At 35.1% G+C, this 21982-nt stretch overlaps 1 protein-coding gene across 1 annotated transcript in view; it reads right to left on the bottom strand.

The window, feature by feature from the left end:
* LOC136040330 (stalled ribosome sensor GCN1-like) overlaps positions 1–21982 on the bottom strand; it is a gene marked incomplete in the record, with an annotated part of 191427 nt that overhangs the window by 13464 nt on the left and 155981 nt on the right. The window contains 5 exon segments of the mRNA XM_065724571.1: positions 1779–1927; positions 4246–4457; positions 7018–7211; positions 10116–10346; positions 14970–15086. Coding sequence (XP_065580643.1) covers positions 1779–1927; positions 4246–4457; positions 7018–7211; positions 10116–10346; positions 14970–15086 — 903 coding nt within the window.

Below are 21982 nucleotides of genomic sequence, written 5' to 3' on the forward strand. Positions count from 1 at the left end.
GGCTTTTCCTTCTCAACGCCCCGCTCTTTACGCTAAAGTTTTTTTTCTGTTTTAAAATGTAGAGTTAAGAGAAAGAGTCAAACTTTAGCGTAAAGAGCGGGGCGTTGAGAAGGAAAAGCCCCTTTCATATACGGAGTAATTTCTGTTCGTTTTAAGTTTTAATGTCGCTCCTTACTTTCATTTAAAAAACTTGTTTTTTTTATTTAATAAACTTGAAAAACCCAATACCCGGCTCAATGTTATCGCAGTCGACTTACAAAAAGCTATTGATTCAATTAACCATAATACATTAGTAAAAAAAACAAACTAACCAATGACTTCCTAGTTGACCACAATTTAATAAGAATAATTTCGTCCTTCCTTTCTAATAGAACGCAAGTCGTCAAACACCTGAATGTATACTCTGATCCCCTCCCAATTTATAATGGTGTACCCCAGGGAACCCTCTTAGGCCCAATTTTATTTCTTACCATGATAAACAGTCTTAGTGTAGATTTCCCGGATAGATGGAAATTCGTTGATGATTTAACTGTCTTAGCAACATGTTTCAAAAATCCAAAAAGTAACCCAATGGACATCTTGGAATCAATACCTGATGAAGCTGATGCTAGCGATATGCGAGTCAAACCTTTAAAGTCAACAGTTTTAACAATTAGTTTCCTAAAAACTCTCCCTTCTTTCTCCTGTCCTATCCCCCCTGAAATGTCTGCTAATACTATGAAATTACTGGGTGTTACCATCTCAAGCGACTTAAAATGGGATTGCCACGTTAATGATTTCTTAAAACGTACAAATACTGCATTTTCTCTCCTCAAACTCCTAAATAAATCTAAATGTCCTAAATCACATTGTTTGAGGATTTTTCTCTCTTTCGTACGTCCTACCCTCGAATACGCTTGTCCTGTTTGGCATCCTGGCATCTCCAATGAATTGATGGATAGAATAGAGGCAGTTCAAAAAAGGTTCCTAAGAATTATCTTCAATGAGGGTAAAGTGCCTTACACTTCCCTTCTTCGGAGAGCAAATATAGTCACCCTTAAAGAAAGGAGGGCACAAATTCCCTTAAGTTTTGCCCACAATGCCTTGCATAATCTCCGTTAGACTTCTCTTTTCCCTAGTGATCATTTACTCCCCCCCCCCGTTCTGTTTCAAGAAAAATCCCCCTTCTTGCCCCAATAAGAGTTTCCACTGAAAGATATAGAAGTAGGTTCATCCCTCACATAGTTGAAATTTTAAGTCAATAAACCCCCCCCCTCTATTTTACTTTTGACCTTGTCTTCGGCACAATCCTTTCATTAATTATAAATATTTCGTTTTAACAGCTAATTTGACTTGATTTTAAGTCTTTTTTTATTATTTTACAGTATTTGACTTAGAATGCAAATTTGGCTATGTTTTTCCTTTAGCCTGCGATTTTGTTTTATCCCCCACCCTTTCTGTTTTGTTTTTGCCATTAATCACATAAATTTCATTTTATTTCTTGTACTCGGACTTATATTCTTTTTGATTTGAGTTAAATTTTTTCTTGACCATTTTTATGCTCGATTGGTGTTTCTTCTACCTTTGTTCTGCTGTATTAGTTGTTTCCTTGTTTTGCTTTTTCTTTTTAGACATATGAAGCGAATTCGGCTCTATCAGAGCTTGTTCAAGTTCATTTACTTATTAATCACACATACATGTATATATATGACATAGGCCCATGGGGAGACAAGCTAGAAAAACTAGGCCTAGACAAAGATACAATAACAACATACACTACAATACAAAGATAAACATACCCTATCAGCAGCTAGATAAGAAAGCAACAGTTTTTGTATTTTTTCTTTCCATTCCTCGGCATAAACATTAGGTGCAGCTTCTTTCAGTGCCACAAATAGGGCCATACTTTTGCCGTGTCGCAGCGTCCAATCACCCATAGGATCATCATCTGGAAAATAGTACTATTGATAAAACTACTGAAAACTTTGAATTAATTAGGGTTAAAAGGTGATCCTCCTGAATCTTTTCACCTTGGATCAAACGTACCCCCAAGTGTATATATCTGCGCCCAAAATCAAAAAAAAAAAAAAAAAAAAAAAAAAAAAAAATCCTACAATAAGCAATTTTGACTTTGGTCTAAAATATATGGCAATTGTCATATAATGTCATATAATGTCATGTGTCATATAATGTCATATAATGGCACTATTGCAGTGCCGGTTGGTGACGTCTTTGGCTCTCCTAAAACAAAAGATTTTTCTAGGAATTCTCTCTACAGAATTACAAAAAAGCCTAAAAAGGTACTTTTTTCGTGTTTTGATCCCCTTACCCATCTCCCTGCCGGAGAATTAACTCTTGAGATATACATTTTTGTGAATAAAATTGAGTCACTTAATAGTTTTATAAGACCAATATTGTAGGAAAAACGTAAACAGCAAGCTTTATTTATTTTAATCTTGAAGTAGCACAGTGAATTGGTGCTCTGCTTGGCAATGTGGGGGAATCAATCCTCGCAGCAGGAGAGTTGGGGGACTGGCTTGCTACTTGTCCCTGTAAAAAAGACCTAAGAACTGACACGTCGTTTTGCCGCCCTATGCGTCAGCAATTAACCAGGAGTTTATCCTTTTTTAATTTTTTTTGATAAATAAGACAAATTGCAAATAACGAAAAAATAAAAAAATCACAATAAGAAATATAAAAAAAATAATCAGATACTGTTGTAATCTGTATGTTATAATACAATACTGTAAAAATCAGAGGTGCTATAATTTGTTTCATATTTTACATAACTTATTTTTAACTTATTTTTATTAAAAATATTTTTATTATTTTTATTTAACTTATAACTTATTTTTATTTTATTTTTATTTTTAATATTTTACATGTAATTTGTTTCATATTTTACATAACTTATTTTTAACTTATTTTTATTAAAAATATTTTTATTATTTTTATTTAACTTATAACTTATTTTTATTTTATTTTTATTTTTAATATTTTACATGTAATTTGTTTCATATTTTACATAACTTGCACATTGATTTTTGATTTACGTTTTACTTCAACTTTCATATTTTCCATTTCTACTTTGCATATTTTCCATTTCTACTTTGCAACAGTAGGCTATATAGATAAATCCGTACTTTACCAAAAAAAGACAACAAACGCAACTAAATTTTACAGAAAAAAAAGAAAGAAAAAAGAAAACAGCCATATAAAAGACAAAAGTTCAGTGGGTGGCTGTATCACCCTTCTAACCCCCTTTAAAATTCAAATCACACAAAAAATAAAAAACCTAATTATTTTTTTCTTTAAAAAAAGAAAGAAAAAAGGTTGCGGTACTTATTAATTATTCAGAACATACTCAAGAATTTTAATCTGTAGATCTGTAAAAACCGGTTTTATATTTCATAGCCACAAGATATATTTAGTTTCAGAGGCGCCATTTGGGGGGGGGGGGGGGGTCAGGGGTGGGCAAATGCCCACCCCAGATTTTCCAGGGGGGCCCAAGCTTCCACCACAAAGAACCCTTTGCCAGCCATAATAATCCATTATGTCCAACATAATCCATTCTGTCCAACTGATTTGAAATTACTGCACGCCTATTAACCAAAGAGCGTAATTACTTGACAACCCTTGGAGTAATTACGCTATTTGCTATTAATTATTATAAACTTTGAAAGTAGGTAAGATACATAATAAAATTCTCGAGTTCTGTCAAATGCCCATTTCCTAGATGATTACGCGAAACAAAGTGAGTCGGGGGGAGCCCAAGATCGAGTTTATGCCCACCCCAAGATTTGGTCCAAATGGCGCCTCTGTTTAGTTTGACAGCTTGCATTGGACTTATATAATTTGGGCTATATATTTGTACATTAGGGTGGGGGGGGGGGGTAAAGTATTTGGACAGCCTGAAGTTAGAAAAAAATTCTTCCTTCATACTATGCAGAATAATTGTAGCTACCAAATTTTGCATGCAGACCCAGTATACTTTGACACCCCCTCCCCCAATGTATAAATATATAGCCCACATTATGCAAGTCCAATGTATTCTGTCACCTGTCACTTGTCTTTGTGGCTATGAAACCAGTTTTCTAGATCATACATTCAGATCAATAGTCTTGAGTGTGTCCTGAATAGTTAACAAGTACCAAAGTTACATATAACCATTAGACTACACTAAATACAAAATACACATATACAAATAATAAATATTACATAACATAAACACAATGTAAACAAAAAAAAGCAAAAAAAATCACAAACCCAGAAGATTATCCGCAATGACCATGTGTAACTCATCTGTACCAACCCAGCGACAAAGAGCGCCAATACACCCAGCAGCTGATGTACGAATACCTTCCTCTGGCGATGATAATGAAGAGAGAAGAGTCTGGAGTACTGACTTTCTGAGGGTATCGTTCATCTTATCTCCTGCAGGTGTGCAGACACCACGAAGAGCTTGGAGCCAAGTCTCCCTATAAAATAAGGTGATTATAGATAACTTGAAAAAGTCGCTTCTGGCGTGGGAATTGAACCTGAGATCCTGCAGTAACTAATTGAGACTACCATCACTAGACAAACAGGTCCAATTAGCGATCTTTTCAGGGGTGTCAATTTGGGGGAGGGGGCTACTAACTGCCCGCTAAGACTATATTTGTTTGTCAGCCCCTAGATTTTGAAAAATACCTTTGCCCCCCTCCCCCTATATTTTTGTGAACTGGTTCACCAGTTTTGTGAAACTGGTTCCTCTGGAGCTTTTCGTGAATTTTCGTTATTCCATTCAAATCGAAACACATCCAGAGTTAAATTATTATTCTAAGTAAATTCCCTGTAAAAAAAAAGAATGAATGAATGAATGTATTTATTTAAATAATTGGCATTGAACGTTGTCAGATCGAGAGTAAAGCTCAAACTATCAGCTATATACTAAAACAAACTACAATATACAAGAGGGAATTATTAGAACTGGGAAGTACTGGGATCTACAATATACGTATATGTTATTGTGAATGTTCGAAATCTGGTTAATGTCGACATTCACCGGTGAATGTCCGAAATCCCTTTTTCTCGGCTTGGATTCAATTAGCTCTGCGAATCAGCTTTATCAGTCTTATGCAAGCTTTTATGGTAAAAGTTAAAATTAGGTTACGTCAATTTAGGTTATAAATCTCGGAAATCAGTTGAAAACCTAATCTAACATGTCCCAACCTAACCCGTCACCATCAAACCTTGCATAAAACTGAAAAATTCGACTTTCAACACTGACTAAATCTAAGGCGAAAAAAGGTATTTCGGACATTCACCGGTGAATGTCGACATTCACCAATTTCAGACATTCACGATGACATATAGACAATAAATATAATATAACATGAGTATCATATAGATAAAAACAAATTTACAGTACATAGAATTAAGAGAAGGGAAACATAAGGATAGAGCAGTGGGGCCTGGAACAAAAAAAACAAAAAACAAATATAATAAAAATAAATAAATAAATCTTAAGGTACATACTAGCGACCGCAAATGGAATAGAATGGCACAAAAATCGTTTATTGATATTTTTTTGGAAAGTGGACACACTAACATTTTCTGGCCTAAAAAAACAATATCGGTAGGTCTTGACTTCGTGAAAATTCGTTTTCTTTACCCCAGCACCATTGATATATTTTCCTTAAATCCTTTTACGAAGTCGAGCATTCCACGACTGCAAGCTCAAATACTTGCCCTTATTTGCCCTTATATATTATTATTTCACGGGACTCCACGACTACAAGCTCGACTACTTGCCCTTATATATATTACCCTTATAGATTATTATTTGATTATTTATATTTATAATATTATTTGCCCTTATTTGAGACTACTTGCCCTTATATATTACCCTTATATATTATTATTTAATTATTTATATTTATATTATTATTTGCCCTTATTTGCGACCACTTGCCCTTACATATTATTTTTTCACGGGACTCTTTGACTACAAGCTCAACTACTTGCCCTTATATATTATTTTTTCACGGGACTCTTTGACTACAAGCTCAACTACTTGCCCTTATATATTATTATTTCATTACTAATATTTACATTATTATTTGTCCTTTTTTGCAACTACTTGCTCTTACTTGCCCTTATATGTTTTTATTTCATTATTAATATTTATATTATTATTTGCCCTTATTTGCAACTACTTGCCCTTATACATTATTATTTCATGGGACTCCTCGGCTACAAGCTCGACTACTTGCCCTTATATATTATTATTTCAGTATTAATATTTATATTATTATTTGCCCTTAGTTGGGACTGCTTGCCCTTATATATTATTTCATTATTTAAATTTATATTATTATTTGCCCTTATTTGCGACTATTTGAAATATGATTATTTCATTTTTTATACGTATATTATTATTTGTCCTTATTTGCGACAACTTGCTCTTAAATATTATTATTTCACAGGACTCCTCGACTACAAGCTCGACTACCTGGCCTTATATATTGCCCTTATATATTATTATTTCATTATTTATATTATTATTTGCCCTTATTTGCGACTATTTGCCCTTAATTATTATTATTTCACGAGACTTCACGACTACAAGCTAGACTACTTGCCCTTAGCATTTCACAGGATGCAAATGATACCAGAGATTCGCAGAATTACTACTTGAAACGGTATGGATTAGTTCTTGGATAATATAACCCTGGTAATCCTGGAGACTGCATGATAACTGAAGAAACATCGGAACAAAAAAAATTAGTGGTGTGTACACACACCACTTTCACTCGTCAAATTAGGGGCGCCAACTCACGAAAATCTAAGCGGAAGGGGAAAAAAAAGTATTTCTAAAATCTAGGAAAGGGTGGAAATTCTATGGTATTTTCAATTTTCCAATGTAAATATCGGAAAAAGGTAATTTTCACCAAATATATAAGAAAAGGTAATTTTCAAAATCCATGGGGGCAAAAATATAATGGAGGTAGTTCCCCGACCAATTGAGACCTCTCCATTAAATAGAAAGTCACTTACTTAACACTAGGATCCTCCTGAGACTTGATGCCATTGTGAAGTTCAGTGAACATTGGATCTGGGCGATGATGGATGACAACCAAGTGGCTCAATCCTGTGGCAGCTTTCATTCTGACTTGACGCTGAGGATCTTGCAGAGCTTTGAGAAATGTAGTTTGAAGCTGTGGCAAAAATGGCTTCAGCTGAACTCCAACCTGAGGAAAGTAAGATAGTGAGTTTGACCCTTAATATAAGCTTTGACTGAAGACGCTGAGGATCTTGCAGAGCTTTGAGAAATGTAGTTTGAAGCTGTGGCAAAAATGGCTTCAGCTGAACTCCAACCTGAGGAAAGTAAGATAGTGAGTTTGACCCTTAATATAAGCTTTGACTGAAGACACTGAGGATCTTGCAGAGCTTTGAGAAATGTAGTTTGAAGCTGTGGCAAAAATGGCTTCAGCTGAACTCCAACCTGAGGAAAGTAAGATAGTGAGTTTGACCCTTAATATAAGCTTTGACTGAAGACGCTGAGGATCTTGCAGAGCTTTGAGAAATGTAGTTTGAAGCTGTGGCAAAAATGGCTTCAGCTGAACTCCAACCTGAGGAAAGTAAGATAGTGAGTTTGACCCTTAATATAAGCTTTGACTGAAGACGCTGAGGATCTTGCAGAGCTTTGAGAAACGTAGTTTGAAGCTGTGGCAAAAATGGCTTCAGCTGAACTCCAACCTGAGGAAAGTAAGATAGTGAGTTTGACCCTTAATATAAGCTTTGACTGAAGACGCTGAGGATCTTGCAGAGCTTTGAGAAATGTAGTTTGAAGCTGTGGCAAAAATGGCTTCAGCTGAACTCCAACCTGAGGAAAGTAAGATAGTGAGTTTGACCCTTAATATAAGCTTTGACTGAAGACACTGAGGATCTTGCAGAGCTTTGAGAAATGTATTTTGAAGCTGTGGCAAAAATGGCTTCAGCTGAACTCCAACCTGAGGAAAGTAAGTTTGACCCTTAATATAAGCTTTGACTGAAGACGATAAATTTCAACAAGCGAAAACGGGCAAGTGACGTCGTAAACTAAATCCAACTGGACAAGTTCGCACAAGATTTCTTAGAACTTTTTTCCAAAGAAGATTCTTTTGAATGACATCCTAAATAAAAAATAATTTTTACTAGTTTTTACCATTTACGATTTTTACCACTTTTCTTTACCATTAAATTTTTTTAGGTAGTTAATTTTAACAGCGTATACAGAGGAAGCTTCTATTAAAATTCTCGCACAGCTATGGAATAGTGTTTAACACAATAAAATGTGTTTAAGCACAATTAAAACCAAACCTGGACGAACAGATTTTTAAACTCTGATCTGAAGTAAAAGCGAATACTTGCTCTTAAATATTATTATTTCACGGGACTCCTCGAGTACAAGCTCGACTACCTGGCCTTATATATTGCCCTTATATATTATTATTTTATTATTTATATTTATATTATTATTTGCTCTTATTTGCGACTATTTGCCCTTAATTATTATTATTTCACGAGACTTCACGACTACAAGCTCGACTACCTGCCCTTAGCATTTCATAGGACGCAAATGATACCAGAGATTCGTGGAATTACTACTTGAAACGGTATGGATTAGTTCTTGGATAATATAACCCTGGTAATCCTGGAAACTGCATGATAACTGTAGAAACATCGCAACAAAAATCTTTACAAAAATGAAAAAAAACAGTGAAACTGTATGCGGAGAACAAAAAGGACAGTAATTGTGAAATGTGGCACACTTTTAGGGGTTTGTAAATAAACTATATTTACAGAGGAGTACACATTATTAATGTTGTTACTCGCCTAATAGCCTATAGCGTATATATCTGTTACGGATTACTAACGGAGTTAATGTTAGGTGGACAAGTCGGATAAAGGATGCAACTAAGCTATCTACACGAGGACCAGGCGACGTGAATCACGGCTACCGAAGCGAAACTAGTCTCCGAATGAAAGCAAAAATATGTCGGAATATAAATTTACATTATCCAGATGCTATTAGGAGACTAGGCTTAGCGGACACCTGCAAAAACCACAAGCTACAAGTATTTTTTTGCCTTCCTCCGTTCACTTCACTTTATCACATCTGTAGCTTTGTCGGCCCCTCAGCCTTCGTATTTTCTGTCGCCTTTCTCTGCTCGCTATACTCAATAGCTTGGGACTTCTCCCTTTTCATGGGATAGTTAGGTGTTCATCGTATTCTTTTTTTTTCTTTTTTTTTTCTTAGCGGTTATAGGATTTCTATAGTAAACAACTATTCTTATGGTTCCAAATAGACTGCCAAATTACAAGTTTCTAGAATGTTTAGATTCAACTTTTTCTTCAGTTTTGTATGTTTACAGACACAGACAAACATCAGTTTTGTATGTTTGTATATATATATATATATATATATATATATATATATATATATATATATATATATATATATATATATATATATATATATATATTATATATATATATATATATATAAACAGAACTTGTCAAAAAAATTGTAAAACAAAAACGAAAAAACTTTCAGGACATGGAGCTCAGTGGGATGGAGGGGATGGATAAAGTAGCTAGGAAGAAGTACATGGAATGCATTTACACCCAAACACTGATGAAATGCAACAAATTGGCTATCTGTCATATAAATTACCTATTTACATGTCATATAAATTACACATTTAAGTTGAACAGACAGAATTTTCAAAAACTCTGTGCGTTCTGTTAAAAATTTTTTTATTCATTTGATAGGAATAGTCTAATAATTTTCCTATGGGTTTGCGAGAAAAAATTCGGCAGGGCGGAGGGAGCAAACAAGGTAATTTTCTTCACATATTTCCTATTTAAGTTTTACATGACTTTGCATGCTTTAATTATGTATCTATGGAAATAAATTTATACAGATCACATTGTTTTCAAAAGTAGGTTATTAGAAAAGGATTGCTATTATTTAATTTTGTGGGACAACTGTTTTACATAAACTTAATTTTAAAAAAAAATTACCTGTGATATAAAAATAATTGAAATTACATGCAGCAAGAAACAACGTGGCATCAATCGCTGAAGAAGATGAAGAAAAGGAGTCTTACCTTAGCTAAGAGAAGAGACAGTGTTTCCAATACAGCTGTCTTCACAGTATAAGAATATCGATCACCCAAGATACGAATTAGAGGACCAGTAATTTGCATCACGGACGACTTCAAACCTTCAGCAGATGTCAACTTAATCAGCTCTGTCAGCCCATTGGAGGCTTGCTCTTTAACTTCTGGGGAGCCACTAAGGATTGCTTCACGATAAATTGGGAGTAATGGTGCCACACCCTATAAGAGTGTGAACTTCATTACCAAATACCCATCTTTATTACCCTTTTTTTCACAGCGCATTAATGGGAGTAATCACCCACTGTCCAACATACCTTGAGGAGAGCATCCAGATTTCAAACTCATAAAATATTATAGATGATGTAGATAAAGTTTCAAGACAAGAACAGTGTAGTTTTAGGATAAGGGGGGGGGGATGCGTTGAGCGTCACAAATTTACACAAAGAGACGTTAAAATTTTATTGAACTTGTCGAAAAAATTGTATTCGCAACTCAATAGAAAAAAACCTACAACTAAGAAAGCCTTCCGAAACTTTTGTTTCGGCTCTAGCTGAACATACATTCTTTTATCCCGAACATTTTATACAATTTGATGAGGCTACAGCTATTTCTAATGATAGAGGTTTTTCTCAGTGGGCGAGGGAGGCTATAGAAATTAAAAAACATATATTTGCTAATATTTCAATAAATAGAGACACAGGGAATTTAAATATTGACCCAATTTATGATATTCTTTTGAAAAATGAACCAATAGTCGATGGGGGAATTAAAATTTTACACAATCACCAGGGGACAAGATTACCCACTAGACCAAAAAGAGTCGCTTCAATGTTAGCTTACAAGAGGATTATTTCGCGACAGAATAATTAACTAAGTTTCAACTTTCATAATTTTTCCTCAGTTGCTCTTTGATTCTCATTGAAGTAACTCAAATAGCTGCTTTTCCCTACGTGGATAAGTAGCGACAATTGTATTTATTATTATTGGTGGTGGCTTTTATTTGTTTTTAGTTTTCTTTTAATTTTCTATCTTGTGCTGAAGATGCTTTGTTTGGATACAGGCGAAATATCCGCGTTGTTTTAGTCTTTCAATTCTACAGGCCGTCGTCTCGTTTGAAGTTTTTTTTTGTAGAGTTTTATCTCTCTTGGTTGTTTATTGTCATGTCTGGCCAGTTCAGCTTAAGAACTTTTACAACCCTTGCTTTGAAGATTGTAGGGGGGGGGGGTTGTCATCCTTAACGTCAAAATTTTAGAAAACAATTAATTACGTTGTTCATACAGGATTTTAAAATCGTCTTGTAGAGAAATGAGAAGTAGGCCCGCACCCCCATGATGTCGTACGACCAACTCCGCAGCATTTAGAAAATGAATTCCAACTTACTCTAACCGTAACATCTACTTGTTATCCGTTAGTTGTATGTCACGTAAGATGGAATAACCATCCAAAATCGACTTGAAAATGCCAATCGTTTGACACGCCTATTTTTCACAACACATTAATGGGAGCAATTACCCACAGTCCCAAATACCTTGAGAAGAGTACACAGACTTCAAACTCAAAATACGTTATAGATGCTGTAGATAAAATTTAAAGATAAAAATAGTGTACTTTTAGGATGGGGGGATGCGTTGAGCCTCACAAATTTTCCCAAAATACGTCAAAATTTTAGAAAATGATTAATTACGTTGTTTAATAAAAGTAATTTCCTAATGGGACAACTGGTAAACTTGAGGGATGAGGGATGCTTTGAACAAAGGTTGTATTTGTCACTTCAATACTTCTGAGATAATTGTCAAAAGCCAATTGCTAAGCTGTTTTCAAAGGGAGGGTTAAAAGGCCACTGTAAATACGGAGAATCAAAGGGTGATTGGAATTACGATGCTTTGCTGATTCTATTTTTGAGAGTAGCATAGTAAGGGATTGTTGCAATTATCTCAGAAGTAAGATATGGTCAAATATGAACTTTACGGGTCGTAAAAATTGATAGAAAAAAATATAAATATAAAACACAAAAAAATATGGAATAAATTTAAATTTCCTAGGGAGCAAATGGTAGACTCAAGGGAAGTAGGATGCTGCGCCCAAAGGCTGCATCTGTCATTTTAACACTTCTGAGAAAACCACCAAAAAATGGTAGCCAAGCTGTTTTCAAAGGAAAGATGAGCAGGGTAACTTAAATCAAGAGGTTCAAAAGGTGGCTGGGCATATATTGCCCTCCTGATTTTATATTATTAAAATTGGCTAAATACAACTATGAAAAAACCCGAAGCAATTTCTTAGGGTACACTGCTTTGGGGTAAACTGCTTTAGAGTACACTGCTTTAGGATACACTGCTTTTTCTTAGGGTACACTGCTTTTTTCCTTAGGGTACATTTCTTAGGGTACACTGCTTTACCATACACTGCTTTTTCTTAGGGTACACTGCTTTTTTTCTTAGGGTACATTTCTTAGGGTACACTGCTTTGTAACTTGTACGAAAGAATTATATAGTAACAGGTTAAACAACTTTAGTATTAGCACACATTGGGAGTAGTCAAGTTTTGTCGGGGGTGAAATATGAGAACCATAAGTTTAGCTTTCCCCTTCGACAGTCATTTTCAAAGGGCTAGGAGGAAGATAGGAAAGACAGGAAAGGGCTATAGGGAAGATCCCTATAGCCATTTTCAAAGGGCTAGGAGGAAGATTCAGGGTTGCCATAGGACAATGGCAATAGGGAATGCACATGAACATTCGCTTCGATCTGGCTGCACTCACGCCTTTACCCATAGGGAATGAGACTTTATATTAATTAATTAGGTCTGCATATCTATAAAAGCGGAATACTTTCAAGTTTTGAACAGAGTAACTTCTCTTTGTTTTATGTTTTAATGTTACTCATTTTTTTCATTAAGAGCTTTAAAATTTAATCACTTATATTGCTCTTGTATTAGTGTTTTAATTTTTTTAGCATCTCCCCCACGCGTAGGATAATTAACGTTCATTAATTTTAAAAAGCTTCTACCACACAATAAGTTTTTCAAGGACTTTTGGCAATTATCTTGAAAAAATGTGAAGATGTCAGATTCGACCTTTACGGGTCATATATATTCGCAAAAAACAAAAAACAAAAACACCAAAAATTGGCAAAAAAGGCACAAAATCCAAAAAAAAAGAAAAAACTAGGGAGCAACTGGTCAAATACAGAGAAGTGGGACACTATGACTAAAAGCCGTATCTATCATTTCAACACTAATAAAATAATTACCAAAAAACTGTTTGATAAGCTGTTGTCAAAGGAAGGATACTTGGGTCCATATAAATCAGGAGGATAAAAGGTGATTAGACATATAATATCAATTTGAGAATAGCTCAATTTCAATTTCAGAGTAGCTTAGCAGACAATATTGGGTAATTATCTCAAAAATGCGATGATATCAGATACGACACACAAGGGTCAAATAAAGTGATAAAAAGAAAATAATGGCAAAAAAAATCCAAAATAAAAAAAATCGACAAAAAAGACCCAAATAAAAAATCTAGGGAGCAACTGGTCAAATACAGGGAAGCTAAGCCGTCATTTCACACTCTGTCGTTTCAACACTTGTGAAATAATTAACAAAAATTGTTTACTAAGCTGTCATCAAAGGAAGGATCATCAGGTCAAAGTAAATCAGAAGGATGAAAAGGTGACTAGACGTATAATACCCCGTATCCCCATTTGAGAGTAGTTTAGTAACCAATTTTGGGCAGTTAACTCGGAAGTTTTAGGATCTCAATTATGATCCTTAGAGACGAAATACAATGAAAGAAAATATGTGAAAAAAAAAGACACACGAACTGACAGACAAAAAATTACCATCAAAGCTAAAAAGGCTTAAAAAAACGTACATAAACTAAGTCCCTCCCGATGATCAAATCAAATGGAGAGTAAAAATGGAAAGACAAGGAAAGGGAAGAAAGAATGACGGGAAAAAAATGAAGCACCGAATAGCGGGTAGATATGATACTAGCAAACGAAGTAAAGCTGAATTTGTTAAATAACCAGGTTAAAATAACGGGTTAAATCCCTGAAATCATTAAGAAAAATAATAGAATTAAATGACTGTTAATCATCGATTAAATGGCTTAAATTCAAAAAACAATTGGAGTTAAACTGGTTCAATACTTGGAATATATTGGTTAAGGGATTATATACTATTACTAACAACTCACTGCAGCATTAAGGCACATGAAGCCAACACAGCTACTCCTCATTCAATTTTGTATTTGGGAAGGGGGGATGGGGTACATTGAATTTTGTAGTTCAAAAACTTGTGATAATTACGCCCATCAATAAATTTCTTGATATACCTATAACTAAGTTGCAACTTAGTTTTAAAAGCAAAATAATCTTCTGAACCTTAGTTTTCAAGGCTATTCTTGCACTGGAAGGTCCCGCAGTCACCAAAAAGTAATTCATTTTAGTAATTTTTTTATCTAGACGATTTCGACTGATGATTATAAAAAGGGTGTTATATTCTAGGGCTAAAGTGAGAGAAATGATGAGATGGCTAGGACATATTCTTCCAATGAAGAATAACAGATTGCCAAAGATTGTCTTTGTCGGCCAACTGTCAAGGGCCAAACAAAAAGGGGGCCTTGCCCGAATGAAGTGGAGGATGTCGTGAGTACAGAATCAAGAGAAATGGAAGCTTCTTGGGAGGGTGTAAAGAAGGAGGTTTTGAATAAATTGGGATGGAGAAGTACCATGAGTAGCTCTGTTGGCCTCAGCCGGCTTGGTGCTATAGTGAGTTGTTAGTAGTAGTAGTAGCAATAATAGTATTATAAAAAGGCAAAAGAATTGTCTGGTTTGAAGAACTTACTCTTTGTAGACAGAAGCCAGGCATAAGTCCCTCATGTGCCCTTACATCACTCGATGCAAAGCGTACAGCTTGTCGTAAATCACTTACATGGTTCACTTGAGACGGTGGGTCTAAACTCTGTAAGGAAAATAACAGATTAATTCAATCAGTTTTATCATTTCAAAATAAATAAAATGGTTATCAATAACACAGGGTATCCACAAAGTCTGGATACATACGAATTTTGATTTTTCAGAGAAATTGATCTGATACATTAAAAATAAAATAAATAGAAAGGATAAAAAGATAATGAAAAGATAAGTAATAAGATAAAGGAATAAGATATAAGACTAAAGAAAAGACAACGTTTTTTTTTAGATAAATTTGGTTTCCAGATAAATTGGATGAAAATAAATTGGCAGAAATGGACGGTAACATCCACCTATTCAATCAAGTTCACCTGAATTTAGCAAGGCGAATATTCGAAATCATATTGAAAATACAATCCCCTATACACTATAATTAAATAAAATTATTTTGTTCTATGAAAAATAAAATTTGTATGTATCCAGGCTTTGTGGACACCCTGTGAGATTTCCCTATCATTTCCCTTATTTTCACATAGAACATTTCCACTCGCTTCCTTAGAGCCCCCTCCCTCCTCCTAAGCAATTCTTGCGTATGCACCATTGTAAAACCTAAAAAAAATCAAGTGATAACAGTTTCCTGCTCTGAAGAGTATAAAAAAAAGTATATTATATGAGAATTATATTTCTTTGGCAGGAATTACGAGAAACTTCTTCTCGCTTATTTCGACTGCTGACGTCTGAAAAGGAACATTATATACATCTACTTTTCTACATTAGAGACATCTACTTTTGTACATAAGAGACATTTATAATTCCAACTTTATATATAACCTTCATTTTCCCCATTAAATAGTAACCCAAAGTTTCAACTACAGATAACTTGAAGTACCAAGGACAACAATATAAAAACATTTACTGCCCCCTGGACACATCTTAGGTCTAACCATGCCCATAAATCATGATTTTCTAAGGTTTTGCTTTTGGTGGTTTCAAATTATGAAGTTTTTATGGCAGCAATACATTTTGGTCAGTGTTCATAAGTTGAAGCGTAAAAATAATAATCAAAACTAATTAGATAGATTTGATCATACTTAAATAGCGACGAAGACCACACTGCCTTTCCATCACAAACATCAAAAACAAGAAGAAAAATAGGGAACTCTTTTCGAAAGATAATGGAAATCTAATTTGAATGAATATTTCGGCCCTATGTCTAAGAGCCATCCCCCGCAAAACATAAATAAATACAAGAAGAAAAACTTACAACAACATACGACCAATAGAACTAAAATGAAAAAAAAAAATAATTAAAACAGTCCCAGCATCCTTACTTCAGCGAAGTTTTAACTAATACTGATATATAAAGTGAGATTAAACGAGTCAAGTCATTGAAATGAAAGAAGAACAATTAAAACCACGTTTTAGTGCTAATCTTGCTTTTCTTTTGAAAATCCTAGCCACAAAATACTTTTTGAAGAATCCGCCCTTTTTAGCATCGACCTAGGCATAAAGCAGGTAGTTCGGGATGCAATTAAAATCAGACTTAAGATTAAAAATAATATTTCCTCAAATAGGGACTTGGGATCACTAAATGCTCTATACACAAATTGAATTAAAAACGATCTTACAAAATATAAAAAAAACAGTGGATATTAACACAAAACTAGTCACAAATAGACCTTTTAGGTCAGCTGCTAAAAAAGCTGCAAAAAATTGCTGCAAGATTTCACCGGCTGTGTTGAAATTTTTAGGGTTTACTGAAGATGCCGAGTTACCGAATTTGTGAATTACCAAAGCTTTATGAAACAAGAGCTAAGAGCTCATATGGCACTTGTGACGAGGCGAGAAGAGCTAAGAGCCAAGAGATCATATGGTATGAGCTCTAACAAAATTCTATGAATCAATAGATTGATTTAAAAAGGAAAATAAGAGGCTTAATGCCGGTCAGGATTTAAAATAAGAGCTCTGAGTCACAATGTCTTTCTAAATATCAAAATTCGTTAAGATCCGATAACCCACTCGTAAGTTATAAATACCTAATTTTTTCTAATTTTTCCCCTTCCTTTAGCCCCCCAGATGGTCGAATCTGGGAAAACGACTTTATCAAGTCAAATTGTGCAGCTCCCTGACACGCCTACCAACTTTCATCGTCCTAGCACGTCCAGAAGCACCAAACTCACCAAATCACTGAACCCCTCCCCCCAACTCCCCCAAAGAGAGCGAATCCAGTACGATTCTGTCAATCACGTATCAAGGACATTTGTTTATTCTATCCACCAAGCTTCATCCCGATTCCCCCAATCCAAGTGTTTTTCCAAGATTTCCCCCTCCACTCCCCCCAATGTCACAGGATCTGGTCGAAAATTAAAATTAGAACTTTAAAGCACGAGATCCTTCTAAATATCAAATTTCATTAAGATCTGGTCACCCTTTCGTAAGTAACAAATACCTCAATTTTCAAAATTACCCCCCCCCCCCCAATTCCACCAAAGAGAGCAGCTCCGGTTCAGTTATGTCAGTCACGTATCTTAGACAGCTTTCTATTCTTCCCATCCAGTTTCATCCTGATCTCACCGCTTTAAGTATTTTCTAAGATTTCCGGTCCCCCCAACTGCCCCCCCCCCCAATTACACTTGATCCGGTTGAGATTTAAAATAAGAGATCTGAGCTACGAGGTCCTTTTAAATATGAAGTTTCATGAAGATCCGATCACTCCTTTGTAAGTTAAAAATACGTCATTTTTTCTTATTTTTCAGAATTAACCCCCCCCCCAATAGAGCGGATCCGTTCCAATTATGTAAATCCCGTATGTAAGACTTCTGCTTATTTTTTCCACTAAGTTTCATCCCGATCCCTCCAATCTAAGCGTTTTCCTTGATTTTAGGTTCCCCCACCCCAAACTTCCCCCAAGTTCACCAGATCCGGTCAGGATTTAAAATAAGAGCTTTGAGACACGATATCCTTCTAAATATCAAACTTCATTGAGATCCGATCACTCGTGCTTAAGTTAAAAATACCTCATTTTTTCTAATTTTTCGGAATTAACCCCTCCCCCAACTACCCCAAAGAGAGCGGATCCGTTCCGGTTATGTCAATCATGTATCTAGGACTCGTGATTATTTTTCCCGCCAAGTTTCATCCCCATCCCTCCACTCTAAGTGTTTTCCAAGTTTTAGGTTTCCCCCTCCCAACTCCCCCCCAATGTCATCAGATCCGGTCGGGTTTTAAATAAGAGCTCTGAGCCACGATATCCTTCTAAATATCATATTTCATTGAGATCCGATCACCCGTTCGTAAGTTAAAATACCTCATTTTTTCTAATTTTTCAGAAATACCCCCCCCCCCCTAACTACCCCAAAGAGAGCGGATCCGTTCCATTTATGTCAATCATCTATCTAGGACTTGTGTTTATTTTTCCCACCCACCAAGTTTCATCCCGATCCCTCCACTCTAAGTGTTTTCCAAGTTTTAGGTTTCCCCCTCCCAACTCCCCCCCCCAATGTCACCAGATCTGGTCGGGATTTAAAATAAGAGCTCTGAGACACCATATCCTTCTAAATATCAAATTTCATTGAGATCCGATCACCCGTTCGTAAGTTAAAAATACCTCATTTTTTTAATTTTTCAGAATTACCCCCCCCCCCCCCCAACCATCCCAAAGAGAGCGGATCCGTTCTGGTTATGTCAATCATGTATCTAGGACTTGTGCTTGTTTTTCCCACCAAGTTTCATCCCGATCCCTCCACTCTAAGTGTTTTCCAAGATTTTAGGTTCCCCCTCCCATATCCCCCCCAATGTCACCAGATCCGGTCGGGATTTAAAATAACAGCTCTGAGACACGATATCCTTCCAAACATTAAATTTCATTAAGATCTGATCAACAGTTCGTAAATTAAAAATACTTCAATTTTTCTATTTTTTCCCAATTAACCGGCCCCCCAATCGCTCCAAGATGGTCAAATTTTGAAAACAACTATTTCTAATTTAAGCTGGTCCCGTCCCTGATACGCCTGCCAAATTTCATCGTCCTAGCTTACCTGGAAGTGCCTAAAGTAGCAAAACCGGGACCGACAGACCGACAGAATTGGCGATTGCTATATGTCACTTGGTTAATACCAAGTGCCATAAAAATCATCAAATATCTCAACTCAGTAAATGAATAGCGCTCCTGATAAAAACTGTAAGTCATTATATTAATTATATTATATTAAAATAATAATATAATAAGTAATAGTGTAATATTAATAAGTAATAAGTCATTATATTAGTTAATAGTATAATATAATAATATAATATAATAAAATAAAATAATAACATTATATTAATATAATAAGTCATTATATTAACAGTGTTTTTTAATAAATGTCAACTTTAATGTTGGATCTGCCAAAAAAAGGTTATCAGATTTCGCGATTTCCAGCATTTCTATTATCATTTGCCTCTTTTTTTGCTTTCTTAAATTTTTCAAGATCTCTCATCTGCAAGCTCAGTCGCATCTGCCAGCAAGCTCTTTCGAGTTACTGCAAGTGTTTGCAAACTAGAAAAATTTCGAATTGCTCATTAATTTTAGATTCACACATTTTGCTTCTTATTTTTCTGTTATGTCTTCCGCAAGTTCTGTTGAATTGCTCATCCATTTCGACTTCGCGCGTTTGACTGCTTATTTTTCTGTTTTCTTATCTACAAGTTCTGTCAAATTAGCCTACAAGCTCTTTCGAACTCTTGCCAGCTTTTGCAAATTCAAATTCCTGCGCCTTTGGCATCAATTTTGAATTTGAACATTTGGCCTATTATTTTTTCTGTTTTCTCATCTGCAAGTTCTGTCGAATTCACCTGCAAGTTCTATCCAGCTCTTGAAAGCACTTGCAAATTCGAATTCTGTCGACTTGCTCATTAATTTTGAAATAGCGCATTTGGCCTCTTATTTTTCTGTTTTCTCAAGTGCAAGTTCTGTCGAATTTGCCTGCAAGCTCTTTCGAGCTGTTGCAAGCATTTGCAAGTTCAAATCCTGTTGAATTACTCATTATTTTCAAACTTACGTATTTGTCCTTTTATTTTTCTGTTTTCTAACATCAAAAACAAGAAGAACAATAGGGAATTGTTTTCGCAAGACAGTGGAAATTTAATTTGAATGAATATTTCGGCGCTATGTCCAAGGGCCGTCCTCGGCGAAAAATTAATAAATAGATGAAGAAAAACTTACAACAACATACGACCAATAGAACTAAATGAAAATTTTTTAAAACAGTTCCAGCATCCTTACTTCAGCAAAGGTCAACCAGGACTGATAGATAAAGGGCCAAAAAAGCGTGCAGTAGGTCATTGCCCAGGGTCTCGCAGCTCAAATTGATAATGTCTGTTGCGAAACGCAAAAAATTCACTTCTGTGTAAAACACAACAATGGCGACCCATAGCATAAAGCGTCCAACAATTAATTGTACATATATTCAGGGTCATACATGGCCATAATGATACTTATTGCCTCCCCCTAATTTCAACTATATTCAGTTTTCTTACTTTTGACAGTTTGGCTACAGTATGCAAGCCGTAATTTAGTCGTAACTGTGGTAATTCACACAAGCGGTAATTGCGATAAACCTCGGTTACACAAGATAGCTTGTAATAGAGAGCGGGGAAACTGAAAAATGTATTTCGAGTTTAGAGACTGTTTCTAATAGCCAAAAAATTACAACTATTTCTGCGAGTAAGAAAAGAGGATAGAACGCAATTTCAAAGAAGAAAAATCTTTTTTTTCTCCTTTCTTTAAAACAATTCAGTAAACTTGGTCGTCAGTAACATCTTTATGTACTGTTTAAATCATTGAAGAAAAATATTATAATTTCTATAATTCTCATTTTATTTCTTCTGCAGAGTGAATTTGTAAAAAGATATCTTCAAAGGTATTTCCGTAAGGGTATCTGTAAAAGGGTATCTCCTTCTTCAAAGGAAGAATCAGAAACTGAAGAAGGTAGGAGAAATTAGATTGAAATATGGAACAGAACCGGCTTTGCGATTTATCGAATTGTATATAAAATGAATTTTTTTGGCAAAATCTTCAATTTTTTTCTTTGAGTAAGAAAAGAGAATACAATGTATTTTCGGTTCCGAAATTGTTTTTTCATGCCTACCATGTTTTTTGCAATGAAAAAAATTTTTTATACACATCTGGTTTATTAAAAGCAATCCAAAAGTCAAAGCACTAATTTGTTTATGGTATTCAGCTCGAATTTAGGACTTTTCTGTTAGTGATAAAAAAGAATATAACACATTTTGGAAGAAAGAACACCTCTAAATATCTTGAAGAGCCCAAAGACCACAAAAAATGTGAATTACTACAATTTTTTCAGAACAAAAAACTTAATGTTTTTACTTTGATTCGATTTATCCGAACAACCAAAACTACCAAATACAGAGCAAATTTTTCAACGCGAAGAGACATTTCTCAACAATATTTCACCGAAGTCAGTGAACTTGGTTTGAACCTTATAATACACCACCCTCCCCTCCCCCCAAAAAAAAGTGTATTACTACAATTTTTTCACAACAAATAACTTTAACGTTTTTACTTTGGTTCGATTTATCCGAAGAACTAAAACCAACCAAGTACAGAGTTAATTTTTCAACGCGAAGAGACAATCAACAATACTTCACCACAGTCAGTAAACTTGGTTTGAACCTTACAACAAACTCCCCCCCCAAAAAATGTGAAAAATAGAAAATGTACATTATTTGGCTATTTAGTAGCTAAGAACAAGCATTTCTAGCGTAATCCCTAAAAGCAGCTGGACTACTCAAAATACACTTAGATTGTCAAACTGGATTTTGGAAGGTGAGGCGACGGGGGGGGGGATCGAGGCCAGTATCCTGCTAAGTTATAGATATTTCTAGTCCCCCTGACAACAGCTAGACAAATAGAGTTAAAATAACAATTTAGTTGCCGTACTG

This window comes from Artemia franciscana, chromosome 20 (assembly GCF_032884065.1).
Source record: "Artemia franciscana chromosome 20, ASM3288406v1, whole genome shotgun sequence".
NCBI classification, from domain to species: Eukaryota; Metazoa; Arthropoda; class Branchiopoda; order Anostraca; family Artemiidae; genus Artemia; species Artemia franciscana.